This window comes from Rhinoderma darwinii, chromosome 3 (assembly GCF_050947455.1).
Source record: "Rhinoderma darwinii isolate aRhiDar2 chromosome 3, aRhiDar2.hap1, whole genome shotgun sequence".
NCBI lineage: Eukaryota > Metazoa > Chordata > Amphibia > Anura > Rhinodermatidae > Rhinoderma > Rhinoderma darwinii.
This window is the reverse complement of record NC_134689.1, coordinates 368001289-368021193: the sequence shown is the minus strand read 5'-3', so window position 1 is coordinate 368021193 and position 19905 is coordinate 368001289. Positions and strand designations below refer to the sequence as shown.

At 43.1% G+C, this 19905-nt stretch overlaps 1 protein-coding gene across 5 annotated transcripts in view; it reads left to right on the top strand.

Annotated features, from left to right (window-relative positions):
* ZMIZ2 (zinc finger MIZ-type containing 2) overlaps positions 1 to 19905 on the top strand; it is a 78200-nt gene that overhangs the window by 44922 nt on the left and 13373 nt on the right. For 4 of the 5 annotated variants that reach the window (XM_075858651.1, XM_075858649.1, XM_075858652.1 and 1 more), the window contains exons 2-8: positions 14387 to 14461; positions 15020 to 15134; positions 15326 to 15531; positions 16375 to 16561; positions 17073 to 17336; positions 17932 to 18105; positions 19276 to 19350. In XM_075858651.1, the coding sequence (XP_075714766.1) occupies positions 14412 to 14461; positions 15020 to 15134; positions 15326 to 15531; positions 16375 to 16561; positions 17073 to 17336; positions 17932 to 18105; positions 19276 to 19350 (1071 nt within the window). In that variant the 5' untranslated portion in view covers positions 14387 to 14411. Of the gene's footprint in view, positions 1 to 5886; positions 5912 to 14386; positions 14462 to 15019; positions 15135 to 15325; positions 15532 to 16374; positions 16562 to 17072; positions 17337 to 17931; positions 18106 to 19275; positions 19351 to 19905 lie in introns of those variants that run through there. The other variant, XM_075858650.1, reaches the window with a different exon arrangement.

Below are 19905 nucleotides of genomic sequence, written 5' to 3'. Positions count from 1 at the left end.
TTGGTTGATTACTGCCCCTTATACGGTTCGGATAGTATCTACATAGGATTTATTTTCCGCCCACATAGACTGGTAGATTTTATTGGCTTCTGGCTAAATTGTCTGTAGTGTTTTTGAGTAGTTTGTATACGTGAGCACGTGTTTGTGCTCCATGCCCACTCCACTGTGGTAGGAAAAGTGGAGTGATTTGTTCTCATCAGTTCTTTTGCCATAGTTTTTGTAAATCTGTGTAGCCCCAGGCTTAAAGGAGTTGTCCAGTCTTGTGTAAATGAAGCGTGTCCATTGTATAATGAAGCTCTAACTTTCTAATTAATTGCTCACCAATTTTAAGATCTCTGCTAGCAATCATTGAATAGAGGCTTTTTTTGTTTACATCCGGAAGGATAATTACTTGTTCTTATCGTCCAAATGACACAGGTACGTATCTCATTCGAGAAGGGAGCTCTGATAAAACATTAATAGTGGTAAACCCCCTTTGTCATAAGATGTTAAATTTGACACACTACATAGTATATTTAGTGTAGCGCATGCCGTACTAGACACGCTTATCTACCGTTATGGAAACCACTGAATACACGTGGGGTAGACCACATTGGTCAGGTTGATCTTGCCTGTAATAATATGGAGTATACTTAAAGGGGTGGTCTGCTTTGGGCAATCCCTTTTTGTTCGAGTCCCCCGACAATAAGCTGGTGTTAGCCTGTGCTGCTGAGGGAAACCCGAGTGATCCGCTGCAATCTGTAGGGATCTTGGCAAAGTGTTTCTTTTTCCCTGCAGCACCACCACAGGGGAAATGACGCATTACACATAGGATAATTAAAAATGGGCTTTCTAAAGAGGTTGCCTAGTTAAACCCCACTTAACAATTTGTCCCAAAAGTGACAAATGCAATTTTTTATTTAATTTTTTTACACGTTTTATGTTCCAATCAGACGACGTTGGCCTTCAAATGTTCTCTTCACATTGAAGTAAAGATGCGGCATATTTACATTTTGTCCTAGAAGAACTTATTTGTTGGAAGTGAATTTAATCTACGTGTCAGTCAATACGGTAACCCCAATGAACTATTCTAATAATTACTGCGGATATAGACCAACGCCATGGGAGTACGTGGTGTACTAAAAAAAAATTCTTGCAGGATGTTGTGAAGAACAAAAATAAGAATATTTTGGGTGAATTTGCATGTTGCAGATTTTCGGGTGGATTTCTCCACTGATCATCTGCAATAATTACAGTACAAGGCACGTGGATGGGGTTTTCAAAACATGTAGTGGAAAAAAAATCAACGCAGAGTTAATGGCATGCTGTGAATTTGAAAATGTCAATTCTGTCAGGGATTTTCACCTGATTTAACCCATTGCTATTGAAAGGGTGAGATTTGTAGCCAAATCCGATGCCGATATTACGCAAGTCGGCCAACGCCCTTTCACAACCTGTAAACACAACCTTAGATCGGCTTCCCACGGTGGCTGCGCTGCGTAAAAATCATGCAGCGTATCCAACCTGGAAGCCCCCGCAGTATATTCCGTCCGAAAAACCGCACCATATTTTGGTGTGGTTTTTCGGCCAGAATTTCCGCTGCAGTATGCAGCGCTGGGGGAAAAAAAAAGGTCCATACTTCCTTCCTCTTCTTTGTGCGCAGTCTGGCTTCCTGGGACGAAGTTGCAGGGCATTTAAAGCTGCAGTGGTCACATGGGATGCAACGGTGTGACACTCCCGCAAAAGTCACACCACTTGGCTTTCTGTTGCGGGTTTTGCATACCCGTTGAATTCAATGGGGGAAAACCCACAACAGAAAATCAACGAAAACGCAGCATAAATTGACATGCTGCGGAATTAAACAACGCACCGCAGGTCAATTTATTAGGCCTCAAGCACACATCTGTTGCCCTTTATATGGCCGCATATCACGGAATCCCCAAAACGCGGATGGCTTCCGTGTGCGGCCTGTAGTTTTAACGGACCAAATAATAGAACGGCCGAGACTGAGCCACAAAAAATGGACTGGATAGGTCATTGGTGCTGGTCCGACAGCCGGACCCCGAGCCGGAAGCAGTTGGCTCCGTACATAGTATAGCGGCCGTGCTGCAGAACTTCAGCTCTGCTCCTAGTTACTTGAATAGGAGCAGAGCTGCAGTATGGCAGCTCGCCGATATTCAGTGGCCGGAGCCAACTGCTTCCGGCGTGTACATCAGGTGCTCTGAGGCAGCCCAAGCGGCTTAACGGTGCGGTGTCTGGGTGTCGGACCCCCACAGATCATGTACTGATTACCTATCCTAGGTCATCAGCTGTCCAGTACTGGACAACCCCTTTTTTCCCACAGCGTGGGCATGAGGTTTTCCAAATCTCATCCAATTTGCTGCTACTATAAATGCTGTGGAATTTCCGCACAGAATTCCCTTACGGAAATTCGGCAGCGTTTACCCTACGTGGAAACCCGGCCTTATAGCCCTAACGTGTTGACTGCAGAAATAAATCACTGTGTTTTATGTACTTACTATATTTACAGGCATTTGGCATATTTCATGGTTTGTCGTGTTTCTGTTTTTTGTTTTTTTTAGAGGACTACTTTACGCCTTTGCCAATGTTTTCTAGAACTTTATTTCGGACTACCCTCTTTTTTATGACGCAGTTTGTTCATTTGCAGTTTTTTGTAAAACCGCATCATGACCCCCCCCCCCCCCCCTTAAGCCCATCAAATGTCAAACTTCACTTTGCTACAGAGGTGCTTGTATCTATCTACAATCTTCTATGTATATGTGTGTCTTAGAACGCAAAAAAACTCTTCCTTGCATGCATACATACATACATACCTACAAGAGGCACTGCGATCTAGCCGGACACCCACACTAGAGCGAGTCATGACATCACAACCTGGTCATATGTCCATGAGTCATATGAACTTTGGAGCTTGCGGCTGTGACAGTGCGCAATCCAGGTTGTCACACTATGCCGACTGCAGTCACAATACAGAAGATCAGGGAATCAAAATTGTCACGTTGTTAACAAAGATACGTCTGAACAGAAGTTTTATGTCTGTTTTGGGGAAAGCTGAGTGATATTCAATATAGCTGCCATTAAACTACCCAAAAGAGTTGTCCTCAAGCTCTCCTAGTTCAGAATGGAAGCCTGTTCTAATTCTCATACCATAACCGATCAATATTGCGGCCAGACTGTCATCACTGTTTTCTTAAAAAAATGAAGTCTGCCATACACGTAAGATAGCTGTCATCCTAGCGTGGATGTCTATTTCAATCGGGAAAGGGGGACAAGTGACTTTCAAAAGATTCTGGCAGCAGCTTATCTCTAAGCACAAGAAAGTAATGCACGTTTTTAAATCCAACATGGCCGATCTATATTTCTCCTGACATCTGCCTTCGGAATACAGTTGGAAAGCTCCTATACATATTAGATGGTCTGTCTGCAGATAAATTATATCTATGGGATACGCGAAATATGCATGCATAGGTAGCATTCACACCTAGGCTCCTCAATCCACTCTGACCTATGCAGCGGCAGATAATTGTATTTCATCCACATCCATGGTATTAACGTGCTACGATTGAAACGGGAGAGGGTTGTAATTATTGTTGTGTTTATCGTGATGTCCTATTGGCAGTTGGGTTGTCTTTACGTAAGGGCTTTGCGGTTTAGATATCGGTTCATTAAAATGTTGCGATTTGGATTTGAGGAGGCGATGAGTGAAGAAGTTGTATGGATGCCGCTTTGGATGGTGTGGGGTATGATGCGGAGATGCTGCGGCACGAGTGAGAATCCAATGTGGATTCCGGCATTCTCTTTAGGAAGCATTTGGTTTGTTGTGCGTGAAGTGCTGGGAGGGGTTGGGAGGGATGAAGGGGCACTGTGCTTTTAAAGGAGGGGGACTCATACATTTTTGTGTTTGGGTTGGACAGAGAGATCCTGGTGAGAGAGAACAAGACAGAACCCGATGTTCCAGGGACATGACGGGAGGAGGAGGAGGGGGGGGGCATCATGAGGATTTGTGTAGAGATGGCAGCCGTACATACTGCAATAGTGTTTGTTTTTTTTAACCCTGTCCTGTTTGTTTATATACATCATCACGACTGGTCTGACCGTTCTTTGGACCGAACTGCAAGACTGTTCCTAATTCACTCATCAGACTGGTTATTTGCTGGATATAGACACAAAGGTTTACAACCAATCAGACAAGCGATCCGATATTTATCATTTGAATACTTATTTATTCGGAAAAAAGCAGACCTGCCCAGATCTGATGTGATCCGTCTCCTAGAATAGATTTGTTATGATAGACCCAACGAACACCAGTACGGTCGCTAAGTATTGGTTATACCAGTGTGGTTACAGGGGCTTATGTATAGGTGAGACAAGATTGGCCGAGGGTAAAAGAAATCCGAAAGCAATAAAATATGCAGGGTTCTAGAAAATCTAGATGACCACCAATATGGTCACCATAACCGCTCTCAAAGGGGTCGTCACCCACTCTTCATAGCACCCTAAGGGCAAAACTGAATAGTTCTGCAGTGATCCTGTTCCCCCCCCCCCCCCTACATAAAAATACAGGTATGTTCAGGAATCTGAGAAAACTTTGTGATAAATGCTAGGTCAACCATACTTTATTATTATAATAATCTTTTTATTTTTATTTGGTTAAGTAGAATTTTTAGGGTATGTATATGCTGCAGTTTTTCAGGAAATTTACTGGGAAATGTTAACATTTCAACTGTGAATCATAAATTCACAATCGGATCAGTTGTGGACAGTAATTCCCTATCACTGAACAAAAAAAATATTGGGTGTGCATTAAAATGTAACGCCTTCCCCCTGATGCTGAAGAGACTTCGTAGGCTACATTTATAATAGTAGAAGCATGCGCTGATGATTTGCCGTCCATACTCTGACTAAGGTCTCTGTCACGCAGCGTAGTTTGCCTCAATTTATGGGGGCCAAAACCACGAGTTTTGGCCCCCGTATACTGATCTAAGGGCCTATTCACCCCTGCGTCTGTTTCCGTTCTCCTTCGACCGAGGAGCCAAGCAATGAATATACTAGAAGTGCCAGTTCTGTAGTACGACAAACCCCATTGGCGCCGATGGAACATATTGACTTTAATGGGTTCCGTCGGGTTTTCATCATGGTGTTCGTGGTTTTACTGGAAACAATATATTGTTTGATATTCTCGTCCGGATTTGTGACTGAGGACCCTAATGGAGACTCCAACGCAGAAGTGAACAGACCCTAAATACTGTTGTGTGAAAGTGGCCTTAGGTTGTATCTACAGGCTACAAATTGGCATCACATCTAGTTCTAATCGCTGCATGTAAATGACCTCTACTGACGATGGACACTGTCTCTTCTGTTGTCTGGCAGGACCTGTCAACTGCATAGGAATAATTGGCCTCACGTTGTCATTCAGGTTATGGGATCGTTAAGATCGTATCGAAAAATCTGTGCAAACACCATATATACAATCCTAATAGGAAGTGTAGGGCGGAAGCTCAGCCATTTTTCGTGGCAAGTCAGGACGGTTGACCCACATCAGCGCCATGTTCTTCATACATGTCACCTCGTGGCTTTACCCTTGATATGTTTAGCGCACACACCTGTCAATATTGACCATGGCGGATCTTTAAACAAGCGGTTTTCTAGGATGTATCCCTTAGATGTTCTCTAGAATAAACAGACTTGTATTTTCCGACTGAATAGGGCTCAGTCTTATGATGTTAATAATGGTAAAGTTGTCCTAGAACCTGAAGAAAATCTGCTGATCTGACTAAATTTCTGAAACTATCCTTGCAGACGAACATCCAGTAAGGAATATTCATCTGGTGGGAAGTGTTTGGTCTGCGCCTACATTGATACCCAGCACACATTAAAGAAAGGGAGCACCAGGAAAGGATAATCCATAAAGGTGATTGATCTCGAAGTAGCCGAGCGCTTGTGTAAAACACTAAGGAAGATGGATCTCCAGGGAAGATGGAGGACAGCTAAAGCATGTCTGGCTTTCAAACCGTTCTCAATGAAGGTCCATCTTCATTAATGCTCTTGTCCTGATAGTGATTAGTGATCTATCCATCCCCCCTATCAAACAATACAATGGAGGAAGGGTGAGGAGGAGTACATGTATGCACAAGACCCAAAAGAGCATGTTTATCTCCTCTCTATTGTGCAGTTTAATAGACTATTCCCATTTATCAGCCATTTCTGGCTAGGAAGAGGTGTACAGTAGTGTTCTAAAATGGGATGACTGGAATTCCAGGAAAGTATCTGCCCCATAATCCCCTACTTTCTCACACGTTTTGAGTTGAGTACTTTTTAGAACCACTTGCGTACATATGAATATAAGCAGCTCTTTAGCGCTGCTTTCAAGGCCAAAGTTATTATTCAGAATGGGGATTCCTTAATTACTGGGTAGAAGGGCATTTGTAGCCTGCTGACACTGCCAATATTGCTGCTGCCGTTCTTATGTGATTTTTATATAGCCGTGGTTGGTATGGAATAAAAATGTACCTCTACCGCAGTGATGTGGGTCTGCACGTGTTGTAGGCTCTGTTTACATCTGCATTGCAAGTTCCGTTGTTTTTGCTGAATACAATTAGACGTCGTGATGGAAACCCGACCTGAGCCTTATAAGTCAATGGGTTCTGTCAGGTGAGATCGGTTTGGGTCGTGTGACCTGGCTACTTCCAGTTCTTCGTTCTTTTGCTCCTATAACCGAGCAGAGCAACGGAAAGCCTCGACACTGATGTGAACAGAGCCTTACGTGGCCACAATTTCCGTGTCTGGAAAGACTTTGTGCAAGCTCCTGAAACTAAATAGAAAACGGGTCCACCTTCTGTTTACCGCCATTCTTGACTGGGGAGGAACTTTGCCATTCTGGTTTCCGTTATAGACCTTAGGCCGGATTCACCCGAGCGTGTGCGTGCAAAAGGTCCATAACCGCTCTGTGTGTCATCAACCTATGATGCGTGGCTGCTCCATCATTATGACGCTCTGTTTTTATGTTTGTAAACAAAGCACGTGGTGCTTTTCTGTTTTCATTCATAGTTTTGCCTACTGTAGCGCGCGGCAGACGGAAGTGCGGCCGTGCGCGGTTTTCACGCACCCATTGACTTCAATGGGTGCGTGATGCGCTGCAAAAAACGGGCAAATATAGGACCGGTCGTGAGTTTCACGCAGCGGACATACGCTGCGTGAATATCACGGACAGTCTGAACGGCCCCATTGACTAACACAGGTCCGTGCAAGGCGCGTGAAAATCACGTACGTTGCACGAACGTATTATACGTTCGTCTGAATAAGCCCTTACTCGTAGAATTCTTAATCTAAAATTCTAAGCAAAGGGCCGTTCTGATCCATGGTTCTTTACTTCGAATGTTGTTAGATTTCCAGTAAGGGTATGTTCACACGGCTTAGCAAAATACGTCTGAAAATACGGAGCTGTTTTCAAGCTTAAACCGCTCTTGGTTTTCAGACGTTTTTGTAGCAACTCGCGTTTTTCGCTGCGTATTTTACGGCCGTTTTTGGAGCTGTTTTTCAATAGTCAATGAAAAACTGCTCCAAAAAGGTCCTGCACTTGACATACACTTTTTACGTGCCGTATTTTGAAAACGATGCGTAATATTACGCCTTGTGGGAACGGAACACCGTAAATCCCATTGCAAGCAGTGGGCAGATGTTTGGAGGAGTAATGGTGGCTTTTTTTTTTTTTTTTTTTCAGGCGTAATTCGAGGCGTAGGCGGCCCGAATTACGTCTGAAAACACATCGTGCGAACAAACCCTTACCGTGCCAGGGCTGTGGAATCTTAACGCCGAACTTCCGACTGAGTTGACTATTTTTTCCACTGTCCGACTCCAGCTCCGACACCTTCATAAATGGCTCCCGTATAATAAGCCCGTTATGCGGCTGTATTTGTCCTGGAAAACCGATGCAAGTCTGAATGGAAATCAGAAAATATATAGTGGATACACATTTTAAATTACTCTCCCTGTCTTCCTGTTCTCTCTGGCAGTACTGAGATGACTGCAGGTACCCGCAGTCAGGGCCATTTAACCATATGGCAATTTGTTCCTCCTTCACCTGGCCCCATGATGGCGGCGCCATTTTTAAAGGGATCCTGTCATCAACATCTTACCTGTTAAACTCGCCTGACCCCTCAATGGCCGCAGCTGTCCAGAGTGCGTTCCTGTTCTCTTCTTTCCTGAAGTCCTCCTCTGTCTGTAAATATCGTCGTTTAAACTCTTCCCGCCTTTTATGGTAATTATTTTTCCCTCTGGGATGCAGCTTCTTAACCACGCCCACTGCCACCACCTGTCTGGCCCTGACTGGCTAAGGAGCTGTCAATCAAAAAGGAGGTGGAGTCCACTCTGAGATGCTGGAGGAATGAAAATCTGACTCTTTTCAGATGAAGATTTGACTCTTTTCTGCTCATTTGCATACGGCGTGGGACCACTGAAAAACGGAATACTAAAGCTGCAGAGCTTACTTAGAACATATTTATAGCTTAGATGACAATGATTTTTCACCGACTTTCACCAGGTATTGCTGGCTTTATAGCTAAAATGCTGGTGACAGGTTCCCTTTAAATGCTTGCATTCTCTTGACACCGTTGAAGTCTTGTAAGGGGCTTTTGGGGGTGGACACCCAGAGACAGAGCGGCATTGTTGTGCGTGTTCCCCTGTCAGACAACAAATGAAGGAAGGGGATGCAAGGACTATCTTCCTTCTCCACTTTTGTATCGAACTGGCAATTCTCCCTCAAGTCGTGGTTGTCATGGTGACTGTTTGCCAGGCTAAGAGGGAGGAGGGGCGTGGCGTTATCCTGTTTGGAGCCAATCGCTGACTCTGTGTACCGGCGCCTTGCCAGCTGAGCGAGTTGGCTGGGCGCTGAGGAGGGAGCGTGAAGGAGATGTGAGCAACAAGGAGGGTTGCGTGGCAGAGCGGGAAACTGCATAAGCATAGGACACTACAGCCGTGCCCTCGGTGAAGCTCGATCACTGGGAACAAAGACCATAATCCCCCCTCAGCTGTCCAATCTGTTCAAAAGGGGAGGGGCCCACTCAATAATAATAAAAAAAAATTGCGCTGGGCCCAAAAAACTGTTAAAACCGCCCTGCGCCCAGTAGTGGTGATCCTCCTCTGGTCGGAGAGCTGATAACGAAGATGTTCTAGAGGTGATAGAAATTTTACTGTTTATTGATAAATTGGGGCCTTAGATTAATAGTAAATCACATATATTTGTTTAAAATGTCAAAACTTTCCTAAATTCAAATTAAATATGCAATAAGTTATGCATTTAATAAATGAACACCATATTAATAATCTATATTTGATGTCTTTATTTTGAAGTCTGAGTCGTTACATTTCTAATGACTCTGAATCCACCCAAAACGGATTCTGGCTACACTGCCAAAGGGTTTGGCCACTCTATAGAGCCCCTTTACTCTGGAACTAATTGTCTGCCCACAGTCCCACACTTCAAATCTGACATTGTCTGCTCACATAAGTGATATTACTGAATACTTCACAGTGAGCGTGCTCGGTATTCACTTAATGTAAATAGATGAAGCGGCTGAACGCCGAGCGATTATTACTCTCGTTGGTCATCTAAATAATCGTTTCTGCGAACATAAATATAATTGTTGGTCGTTCTGACATTGGGGTATGTGAAGATTAATTGTTTATCGATGGGCATCGTGAAATTATTCATATTCTGCCAATTGTCTTCTAATAGACTACGGGTGTGAATTCAGTGAACGTCCAATTAAGCGATCAAACGAATATAGAACAATTTAGCTGATCAACTTTTTTTTTTTTTTTGGGTAATTAATGTTTATAATCACTTTAGGTCGCTTACAGTGATCATGTTGGCAATTGCGAATACAAATCTCCGCCCGTGTAAATGGGCCATCGCATATGTCTGAGATATCCGGTGATGATTTTGACTAGATTCCACTTTTAATTTAAAAAAAAGTACAATTATTTTTTTTTTTTTTCATTTTTCCTTTCTTAAAGCATTTCTTAACTTTCATGTGACGTTTCCGAATAAGCTGTCATGTGTGTACATGAGGAATAATACTATTTACGATTTCTGTCCATTATGAATGGTATTCCTTTTTTTTTGTTCGCCTACAGAGGGGGAAACTGCGGTCTCGAGTTTCCAGTTGTCTCTGGCTCCCACCCACTAGCTCAAACTGCTCTCATGTCTTCTATACACTGCACACAGAAGAGAGGAGAATCCTGTGTGTGTGTATGTATGTATGTATATATATATATATATATATATATATATATATATATATATATATATATATATATATATATATATATATATATACACGGCAGCATGGAGGAGATTACGCAGCAGTAATGAAGAGTGTAGCTGTGACTCCAGCACTGGGGTGAGAACTCTTAGGGCTCTTGCACACAACCGTATGTGCCGCCGGAGTCCCATCCGTGATCCGTGGAAAGATAGGACATGTTCTATCTTTCCGCTAATCAGAGAGTTTGGTCCATTGTCACGGACCAGATTCACCCGCTGAAGTCAATTGGTCAGTGAAAACTATCGGGTGCCACTCTGCTGCTTTTTCCGTAAACCAGAGAGTGAACAGTTAAGGCTATGTTCACACGGGGTCTTTTGCCGAGTTTTTTGACGCGGAAACCGCGTCGCAAAACTCGGCAGAAACGGCCCGAGAACGCCTCCCATTGATTTCAATGGGAGGCGTCGGCGTCTTTTTCCCGCGAGCAGTAAAACTGCCTCGCGGGAAAAAGAAGCGACATGCCCTATCTTCGGGCGCTTCCGCCTCCGACCTCCCATTGACTTCAATGGGAGGCAGGAGAAAGCGTGTTTTCTGCCCGCGGCGCTCAATGGCCGCGGGCGAAAAACGGCGCGATAATTGCTATTCACACGGAGTATTTTGGGGGAGGAATATCTGCCTCAAAATTCCGTTTGGAGCTTTGAGGCAGATATTCCTCCCCCAAAATACTCCGTGTGAACATAGCCTTAGGCTGTGTTCACACAGAGTTTTTTGCAGGAGGAAAATTCCTCCTGCAAAAACTGCTCCAGTAGGTTTTTGCACAGTGGTTTGACAAAAACTCGTCAAAACACTCGTCAAGGTTTTTTTTTCCTCTTTCTGACTGATTGAAATGGTGTTTGAGGCAGAAACCGCCTCAAGATGGGTCATGTTGCTTCTTTTTACCACGAGGAGTTTTTTTTACTCGTGGTAAAAAAACTCGTCCAACTCCCATTGAAATCAATGGGAGGCATTTTCGGGCGGTTTTTGAGGAGTTTTTTGGTGCGGTTTCCACGTCAAAAAACTCGTCAAAAAACTCTGTGTGAACAGGGCCTTAGGTTCGAGACAGAGAGGCATTTTTCTCGCATAAGAAATATTAGTTTGCATGAATCAATAGAACAAACTTTCTTAAATTTGCTTATTCCAAGTGCAGTTCATATTTAAGCTTAGGCAGCTTCTTATCTACAAGTTCCACCACTAGAAGGTGACCATATTTGATCGCCAGGCTTGGGAAAAATTCAGTAGTGTTACCGATGATCGAGCAGAAGGGGCTGGTGACTCCTATTTATATACCCCAGCCCCTTTTTAAAGGGGTTTTCCAGCCAATAAAAATTAATGGCCTATCCTCAGGATAGGCCATCAATAGCTGATGGGTCGAAGGCTGAATGGGAGAAAAGGCTGCAATACCAGTGAATCGCTAGAAATAAATCGGTAGAAATAAAGGGGAAGCGTCGCTTGTACGAGCGCTGCGGCCCCTTCAAGACAGCTGATCGGCTATTCATAGCCTATCCTGTGGATAGGCCATACGTTTTTACTGGCTGGAAACCCCTTGCCTGTTTTGAGGTTTTCACTCTGTTTGCATTCGACTTAAGCGTAGCCAGAACTTCGTTATTACGGGCTTTACCTTCCATTCTAATTCATCTGTGGTAAAGGGGCATGGAGGGCAGATAAATGTGTTCATACCCCTTGTGCCTTGCACAGCAGCTGATTACTGATATCTCTTGCTCAGTTCACTGGCCGAAACTACCACAGCAATAGAGAACTACGGTATATCGGGCCGTGACTGATCATACAAGAGAAAGTGACAAAGTTGTGAGGCAGGGAAATGTTCCAGGACTTATCGCTATTGTAGCCAACGATAAAATAAACGTCAGAGCCCTGAGAATATTTTATATACATAAAGGTGGATTCCCTGTCACCTAAAGAAGGAGACCTGGTGGACCCCTCATATAAAACTAGTAACGTCAAAAACAGGGAGCAATAACCAATCCACTTACTCCTTTCCACTTTCAGACTTCCTTTGGGGAAATTATAAAAATGATCTGATTTGGTTATGAGCAGCCATTTATTATTTTTGCACTAGTTTTTATATATGAAGCTCCTTTTTGGCAGCACAAATGACGTTTTTGGAGTCCAGGGGAGCCATATCTTATCACTGTCTGACACGATTCACTATGGCAGTGAATACTGGATTGGTGAATTTCTTGTGCCTTCAAGTAGTCATGCGTGTGGGGTCTGCCGGATACAGCGTGTTGTCCGTATGCACTCGGAGGGTTAATGTTCGTATGGTGGATTACATCACGATCACTGTCCCGGTACCACGTGTTTCATTGTGGTCTTTGTTTTTAACCAGCAGGCTTTGACTGGGATAAATGGTTTCATGTTAAAAAGCCACAAATTGGCCTCCAGATGCTTCGTTCATTGCCACCATGTATGAATAGGGGTTTATGGGTTAAAGACTTCTTGTGTTTGGCTTGCACATTGGTAGTGGTACTGGATTTCTGTTCCTTCAGAGTCTTGAGGCAGGATGTACCTCATGAGTCATGGATGACACCGACGTCTGGTGAATGAATATTTCCAAGAATGTACTGCCTACAAAATGGCTGCAATGAGTACACTAACCACAAACTGTTATCGTGTCCTTCTCTTCTAACATTTTGTCAATTTATCAGTGAATGTCTGTCTGCTTTTCTAGCTTTAGGCCCTTTTCATACGACATGTATTTAGCGCGTTTTACGTGCCAAAATACGCGTCAAAAAAAGCTTGCTTAAGCTTTCCATTCAATGGGAAAGTGCCCAGTGAGTACATCCGCTTTTTCTTTTGAACTAGCGTATTTTTAAACCGCATCGCGTCAAAAAAATAACTAAATAATTAGGTCAACTTTTTGGCGTTTCAAAACTTGTCAAATGTTCCCATAGTCCATGGGAGCTCTAATTACTCTTTAAAAAAAAAAAAAAAAAACAAAACAAAAATCACACACAGCATGAAAAAACACTGAAAAGCGTCAAACAATAGCGTATTTGACATGGTTTTTACACGTCCTGTTTTTGAGCGCCGTTTGAACATGCCCTAATGCTACTTCTGCAGTGTCCAATATATTCTTCCTTCGGTTCTGTTCACACCACGTTCAGCGTATGCATAGAGCCCCATAGACTTGACAGATGGCAAGAGTGTTCTTTTCACGTACACGGTATACGCCGGTAGACTTGCTTGGCGTGTGTGCTGAACGTAAGGGCGAGGTGAACGGAGCATTAGGAAGTCCCCTTATTTGTGGTCACTTGCCGTGTCTTTCAAGACCAGGATTGCGACAGCTGACACCTCAGACCAACTTGCCCTCCATGCATGATTTAGCCTCAACTTCCAGTTCTGCACTCTGCTTACTCCCACCCGCTATGCGTGGTTTTCCGTTCCCTCCTCTGCTTGCTTCCTTCCTGTCCCCCTGTGTACGCTCCCTGCCCCCCCCTTCTTCCTGAGTACACCCTCCGCTATTCTAAGGGGCTGGAGGTACCCCACATTTATTATTATAGCTGTGTTCACCCACCTCCATCACTCGGAATTTCCTTTTGTGGTTGTCTTCTTCTTCTTCTTCTTGTAACACCTGCACCATGACGGTTAAAAGTCATTTTATTTATTTTGGCTACGGACAGGAATCTAGTAGCTAATACGTAATTTTCGTGGCTTCTACATCTGTCATACCAAGATGGAGACCCCATTGTAGATGGGTGTCCATCTGGTGAAGTCCTGTGGATTCTGTGCCGATGGTCGATGCATCGGTTGCTTATGGCAGCTCCAGTGTTAATCAAGGGTTGTCTATAGAACGAGTGCCAAGTGCAGGCATCGCGCCAGCTTCCACGTCCTGCGTACAGAATGCATGATCATGTGACCAGAGGGAAGGCTGAGGGCAGATGAGCAGAACGTTTAACCCTTGCTGTAGTAAAATGCTTAGCAATGCAACGTCTCTAATACACGCTGCATCGAGATCTCCGAAAGGAGAAGCCGAGAGTCTTGCAGGGCAATTTAAAGGTGCTCGGTGACCATCCTCGGGGGGAAATAGACGTAATTGATGGCTGAGGTCTTCTTTCTTCTCTCTTCAGCCACTGAGAAAACAGTCGCTTGCAAATGAATTCAATGAACCCCATGAAACCATCTCATCCAGGCACAGGACACAGGTAATGGCAGAATATGCCAGTGAATTGTACATCCGTGTGTTATCCGTTACCGACCTTAGATGGTTGTGTTTGCACCGTTTTAAATGTACCTGTAAAAATGTATTCATTTATTTTAATCTGTTACGCTTTAATGTACAATGATACTTTTTTTTTTTTTTATAGTATGTGTGTGTGTGTGTGTGTGTGTGTGTGTATATATATATATATATATATATATATATATATATATGTATGTGTGTATATATATATATATATATACACATATCTCCTTAAAACCAATCACTGTCCTGCTTCATGAGCGGAACCTTAGTCCTGTAACCCTCCACATGTAATCGATCTGGGATCTTTGTGTAATTCGATCATTTTTTTATTATTCTGTTGCGAGGGAGTCAGTAGTGCGGTTGGCTGAGTATTCCCAGAGTATTTCCCCGCATTTGTAGGTGTAAATGATATCTGCATGATCTCTTGTTTCTGTGCCTCCTGTATCCGATGTATCTAAACCTTCTCCTATGGTTGGTTGTTCACACACCGCTAACTCCTGCCTCTGCTCCTAAACAGTGATGGTTCATTTGCATACGACTCTGTTCCCTGGCAACAAAACACCAATCAGCCTGCAGGATCGCTCTCCGTAGTAACCACCGTCTGGGGTTTGAGCAACACGTCGCAGAGCCAGGTAACACATGACGTCGTCTGTCACTCCCCTGTTTATAGATCGGGCCAGCATTGCTTCAGTTAACCCTTTCTGCATCCACTCCTTTTATTTCTTCTCTCCATTTTGGCCTTTGTCTATGAAATTCAAATTATCACGAAGTATTGTTGTTACTGGGAGTAATATTTGAAATATTGCTTGTGCCCTTTACTTAGGAGGGTCTTGGGAATCCCATGGTGCCCAGCGGTGGCCCCACAGGAGGCGGAGTCATGCCAGGTCTGGCTGGCAACGGTGGGGGAATGGGAAGCCCTCAATTCATTGGCCAGCAAGGATTTCAAGAAAGTGGAGCCGGGAAGGGTTATCTGCCACAAAACATGTATGGACGTGGGGGATATCCAGGAGGCTCTGCCTATACAAACAGGTAACGTAGTTACAAAAATTGCAATTACAGGGGTGATACGTTTTTGTTTTTTTTTTCCCTTTGAAACAGAAGTAATCAATGTTTTATATTTATTGTAAATATCCAGTATAGATATCGCTATAGCTACATATGGAATTATGCATTAATGAGTAAGAGCAACCATGGAAGCGGTCAAGAATGTAGATATTCTTTCTAAGGCCCCATGCACACGGTTGTGCCCGTAATCAAAGCCCACGATTGCGGGCACGGACGGCCGCCCGCATTTTCGGGCAGTGCTTCCATACAAAGTATAGGGGCATGAGAAATAGGACATGCTCCATAATTCCCGGCACTGTTCTTTGGCACGGACACCCATCCGTAGCGCTACGGAAAGGTGTCCGTGGCCAATAGAATCGAATGGGTTTGTAAAACCGTGGTACGGTCCGCGGTTTTACGGTTGTGTGCATGGGGCCTAAGTGGTGTGTGTGTGTGTGTTTCCCAGCTTTTGCAAAACTACAACTCTCAGCATTCACAGACGGCTGTACATTCTGGGGTTTGTAGTTTTTATTGGCAGCTGCAGATTAACAGGTTGCGGTTGTGTGTTTGTGTGCCCTGAAAGGATAGTCAAAGTGGATGTGACCGTTCTAAATGTATTTCACGTGCAATCTGTATGATGGGTTTATTCATGGCTACGGTGGTTTGTGGTAACATTACGTCTTTACATTGTTCAGGATACTCCGAATCTTTAAGTTAAAAAATGAATGCCGACATCGTGTCACGTTCACCAGTCAATAACACACTTATTTAATTAAAACTGCTAAAAAGTGTCGTGTTTTTTTCATAATTTTTATTTTTAACTTGCAGTTACCCTGGCGGGCCCACCTCTGGTGGTGGAATGGGCATGGCTCAGCATACAGGACGCGGTCCCACAGACTTCACACAGGCGGCAGCTGCAGCAGCAGTGGCTGCTGCTACGGCCACAGCCACTGCGACAGCAACAGTGGCCGCGCTGCAGGAGAAGCAGACCCAGGAAATGAATCAATATGGCGGGGTGAGTTGGGAGACTGAAATGTAACTTGTATTGCATGACACTTGATTTGACCCAGTGATACTTAAAGGGGAAGTCCAGTCCACATGATTCTCGGTCCGCGATCAGACTTCACCAATGTCCTCTACTCACAGATATCTATTACACATCCATTTCCAGAATGAAAGGACACTATAGAGAGGTCAAACCTCTTTGCCACTACTCATGGATTTCTATTACTGAAAATCTTTGCCCTGTTCAAATCATTGACCCCTCTCTTAGCATATAGTGTCAGATTTCCAGTAACAAAAATATCTGAGCATTGCCAAAGTGGTTTAAATTCTCTATATATAGAGCCTATTCATTCTGGAAAGCGGTGAGTTCTGAGATCCTAGTTTTCACCCAATGTGATCTTTTCACATGTATCTGACATTTTAGAAGATCGCTTAAATGTATCCTACAATATTTCTAACTAGAACTACTGGCATTTATGTTCACATTGTTTTCATGACCTAATCTGATACTTCTTCTACAGGTGGGGCCTACTCATAATTTTGGTGGCCAGTACTTGCCTCACTCTGGTCCCCGAGGACCCTCCATCCAGGGTGGAATGACATCTGGCGGTATGGGATCAGTCATGGGACCTGGAGGAATGGCTCAAATGGGAATGACTTCTGCAAGAGCGCCAGGCATGAACCAAGTGTATGCTGGACAAAGGATACCACCCCATGGCTATCCTGGGCAGCTCCAAGGCCAGCAAATGCCACGTCAAGGAGTAAAAAGGACATACTCCAATGAGGTGGGTCTGGCTTTATTCTGTCCCAAACTGTAAGTTGTAATGCACACCATGTCCCTTTCAGAACTTTTATAACTCGTGTCCTTTGTGTCTTGATACATTACATATTTTAATCTTATAAGGAGTCACATGAAATAATATGAAAGTATTAAGTAGGGACTATTTAAAGTGTTCACTGATTTGTAGATCTTCAGTTTTGACTCTCAGCTGGAAGCCCCTACGTTCAGCTGATATCAGTAGGGAACCGCAATGAAATCTATAGGTGGCCATTATTTCAAATGGACTGTTGTTGACCTTCAGAGCTGAGAGCTGCAATGAATGAGGATGGACACTGCTTCCGCTAATAAGAGGGTTTCAATAAAGGGTTCTCCCTCTGTGAAATGAACATGTCTTAATAGGGTCACTTTAACCACACAAGGCCTTCTTTTTTTTTTTTTTTTTTTACTGACATTTAGTGCAAAACATCACTAAATCACAGCAGCTGATCGGTAATTACTTCCTGTCATTGTAATAAATTTAAAGTATTTAGTTACTATTGTTCTACAGTAAGAACCTACTTTTGTACCATCTGAAGTAATAATCCGCTTTTTCTCTGTAGGGCTACGCACCTCAACAATACATCCAAAGCGGTCAGTACCCTCCCCACGGGGCACAGTATGCACCATCTGCACCTCAACAATCTGCGCCATCGCCTTCCTATCCTGGACACCGTGTACAGCAGAATATGTCTCAGTACATGCCCCAGGCAGGTCCTGGCGGCCATTTTTATAAGGTAAGTGATTTATTATATTTTTAAAGGATTCCCTCGTAACACCACGCTCTTTATTCTGCTTCATTGTTCCGTTTCTTTTTCCGTCTTCAATGTTCTATCTACAATTGCATAGACCATTCTGCTAAATATCTCTAAATCCATGTGCGTTTAATGGGGGTGGTTGTATGGCAGAAGAGGATGAGTGTGTAATAGATTAGAGCAACACATTTGTAAACCATTATATTGTATTAGATGGGATAACAAGAGAAGATATATGATCGGCTTCTCCGATATCAGCATATAGGAATTGTTTAGTTTCCCCCACCTTATTGCTGGTCACTGTACGATTACAAACACCAGACCCCCTTCAGCTTTTATATTGGAAATCTCGATTTCCGAAGACCTCTGAGCTGCACATGCGATGGGATGTCCACTGAGTATAATAGGACTGTGTTGCACATGTGCCAGTCCGTTCGATTTAAAGTCGATGGGCGCCCTGTCAACATTAATTTGGCGGTCTTAAGAAATTCAGAGATTTCCAAGCTGAAAGATGTTCATAAGACTGTGGCGACCCTTCACTCTCTGTGTAGTGTTTAACATAAGAATTGGCCCTTCTGTATGGATGTTAATAATATGGAGATTTACCTTTTTAGTAGGTTAACGTACCATCATTCAGTACATTTCTAGTTCTAGCCCAGGGGGTGGGATTTTGTAATCTGCTGGATAGAGTTATGTAACATTAATGTGTGTATACTTTTTCCCTTATCCATTCCTTCAAGGACATCGGAGTTTCATAGGGCATCATATACATAGGTGTATATTATATGGATCGGAGTTGGTTAATGAAAAAAGAATATGACCCTTGTAACACAGTAATAAATTATTATTAGACTTTTGCTTCCTACGGTGGAAGGTTTTTATATGTAGTTTGTCACCGAAGCCGATCTTTCGTATATTCACTACTGATATCTAAACGGGTGTCGGCAAATGGATAAGTAGCGCTACATAAAGCTGCCTGTACTCCGACTCCTTTAGTTGGCGAGATACATAGACGTGCCTGAATCCCCTCCCAAAGTGTTACTTAAAATAAAATGTAAAGAGGTTGTTTCTTTTTTTTTTTTTTTTTTCCTTTCTTCGGGTGGAAACCTGTTTGCTATTAAAAATTTTGACTTTTTCCCTTCTCTCTTCCAGCTTACAGATCAATACAATGGACAGAGCAATAACTTCAGTGGTGGTAACTTTGCGTATAGTCAGACTATGAGCGGGGTAAGCATAAATATAACGGAAATGTCTGCAGGGGGAGGGATAGAGTGTGTGTGTATATATATATATATATATATATATATATATATATGAGACCTAAGTATCTCTCTATGGATGCATCCCATTTTAAGGCTAGGACTCCATAAGGGTCCACTACGAGTCGCAGTAAAGTTATAACAAAACCGAAATAGCAACATAAATCAATATATCCCAATGGAAGAAATACAAAAATAGGATATGTCTGAACTTCAATGGGTTGATTCAAGGGTGTAAAGCCTAAACAGCATCAATACTGAATATATAGAACCAAAGAAGAAAAAAATGAATGCTGGGAAACAAAGAAGTATTGGAAATACAAAAATTTATTCACATAATTAATTTATACAATAATAAAAGAATCCATAGACCAACAGTAAAAACATGGATACTCAGCTGGGGATTAGTCTAAATATGCACGAATAGTGCATGAAACATGTGTGAATCTCTCAATTGAAATGGTATAGGATATGTGTACAATGATATTCTAAAGTAGTCAACCTAATTACATAAGTCAGGTAT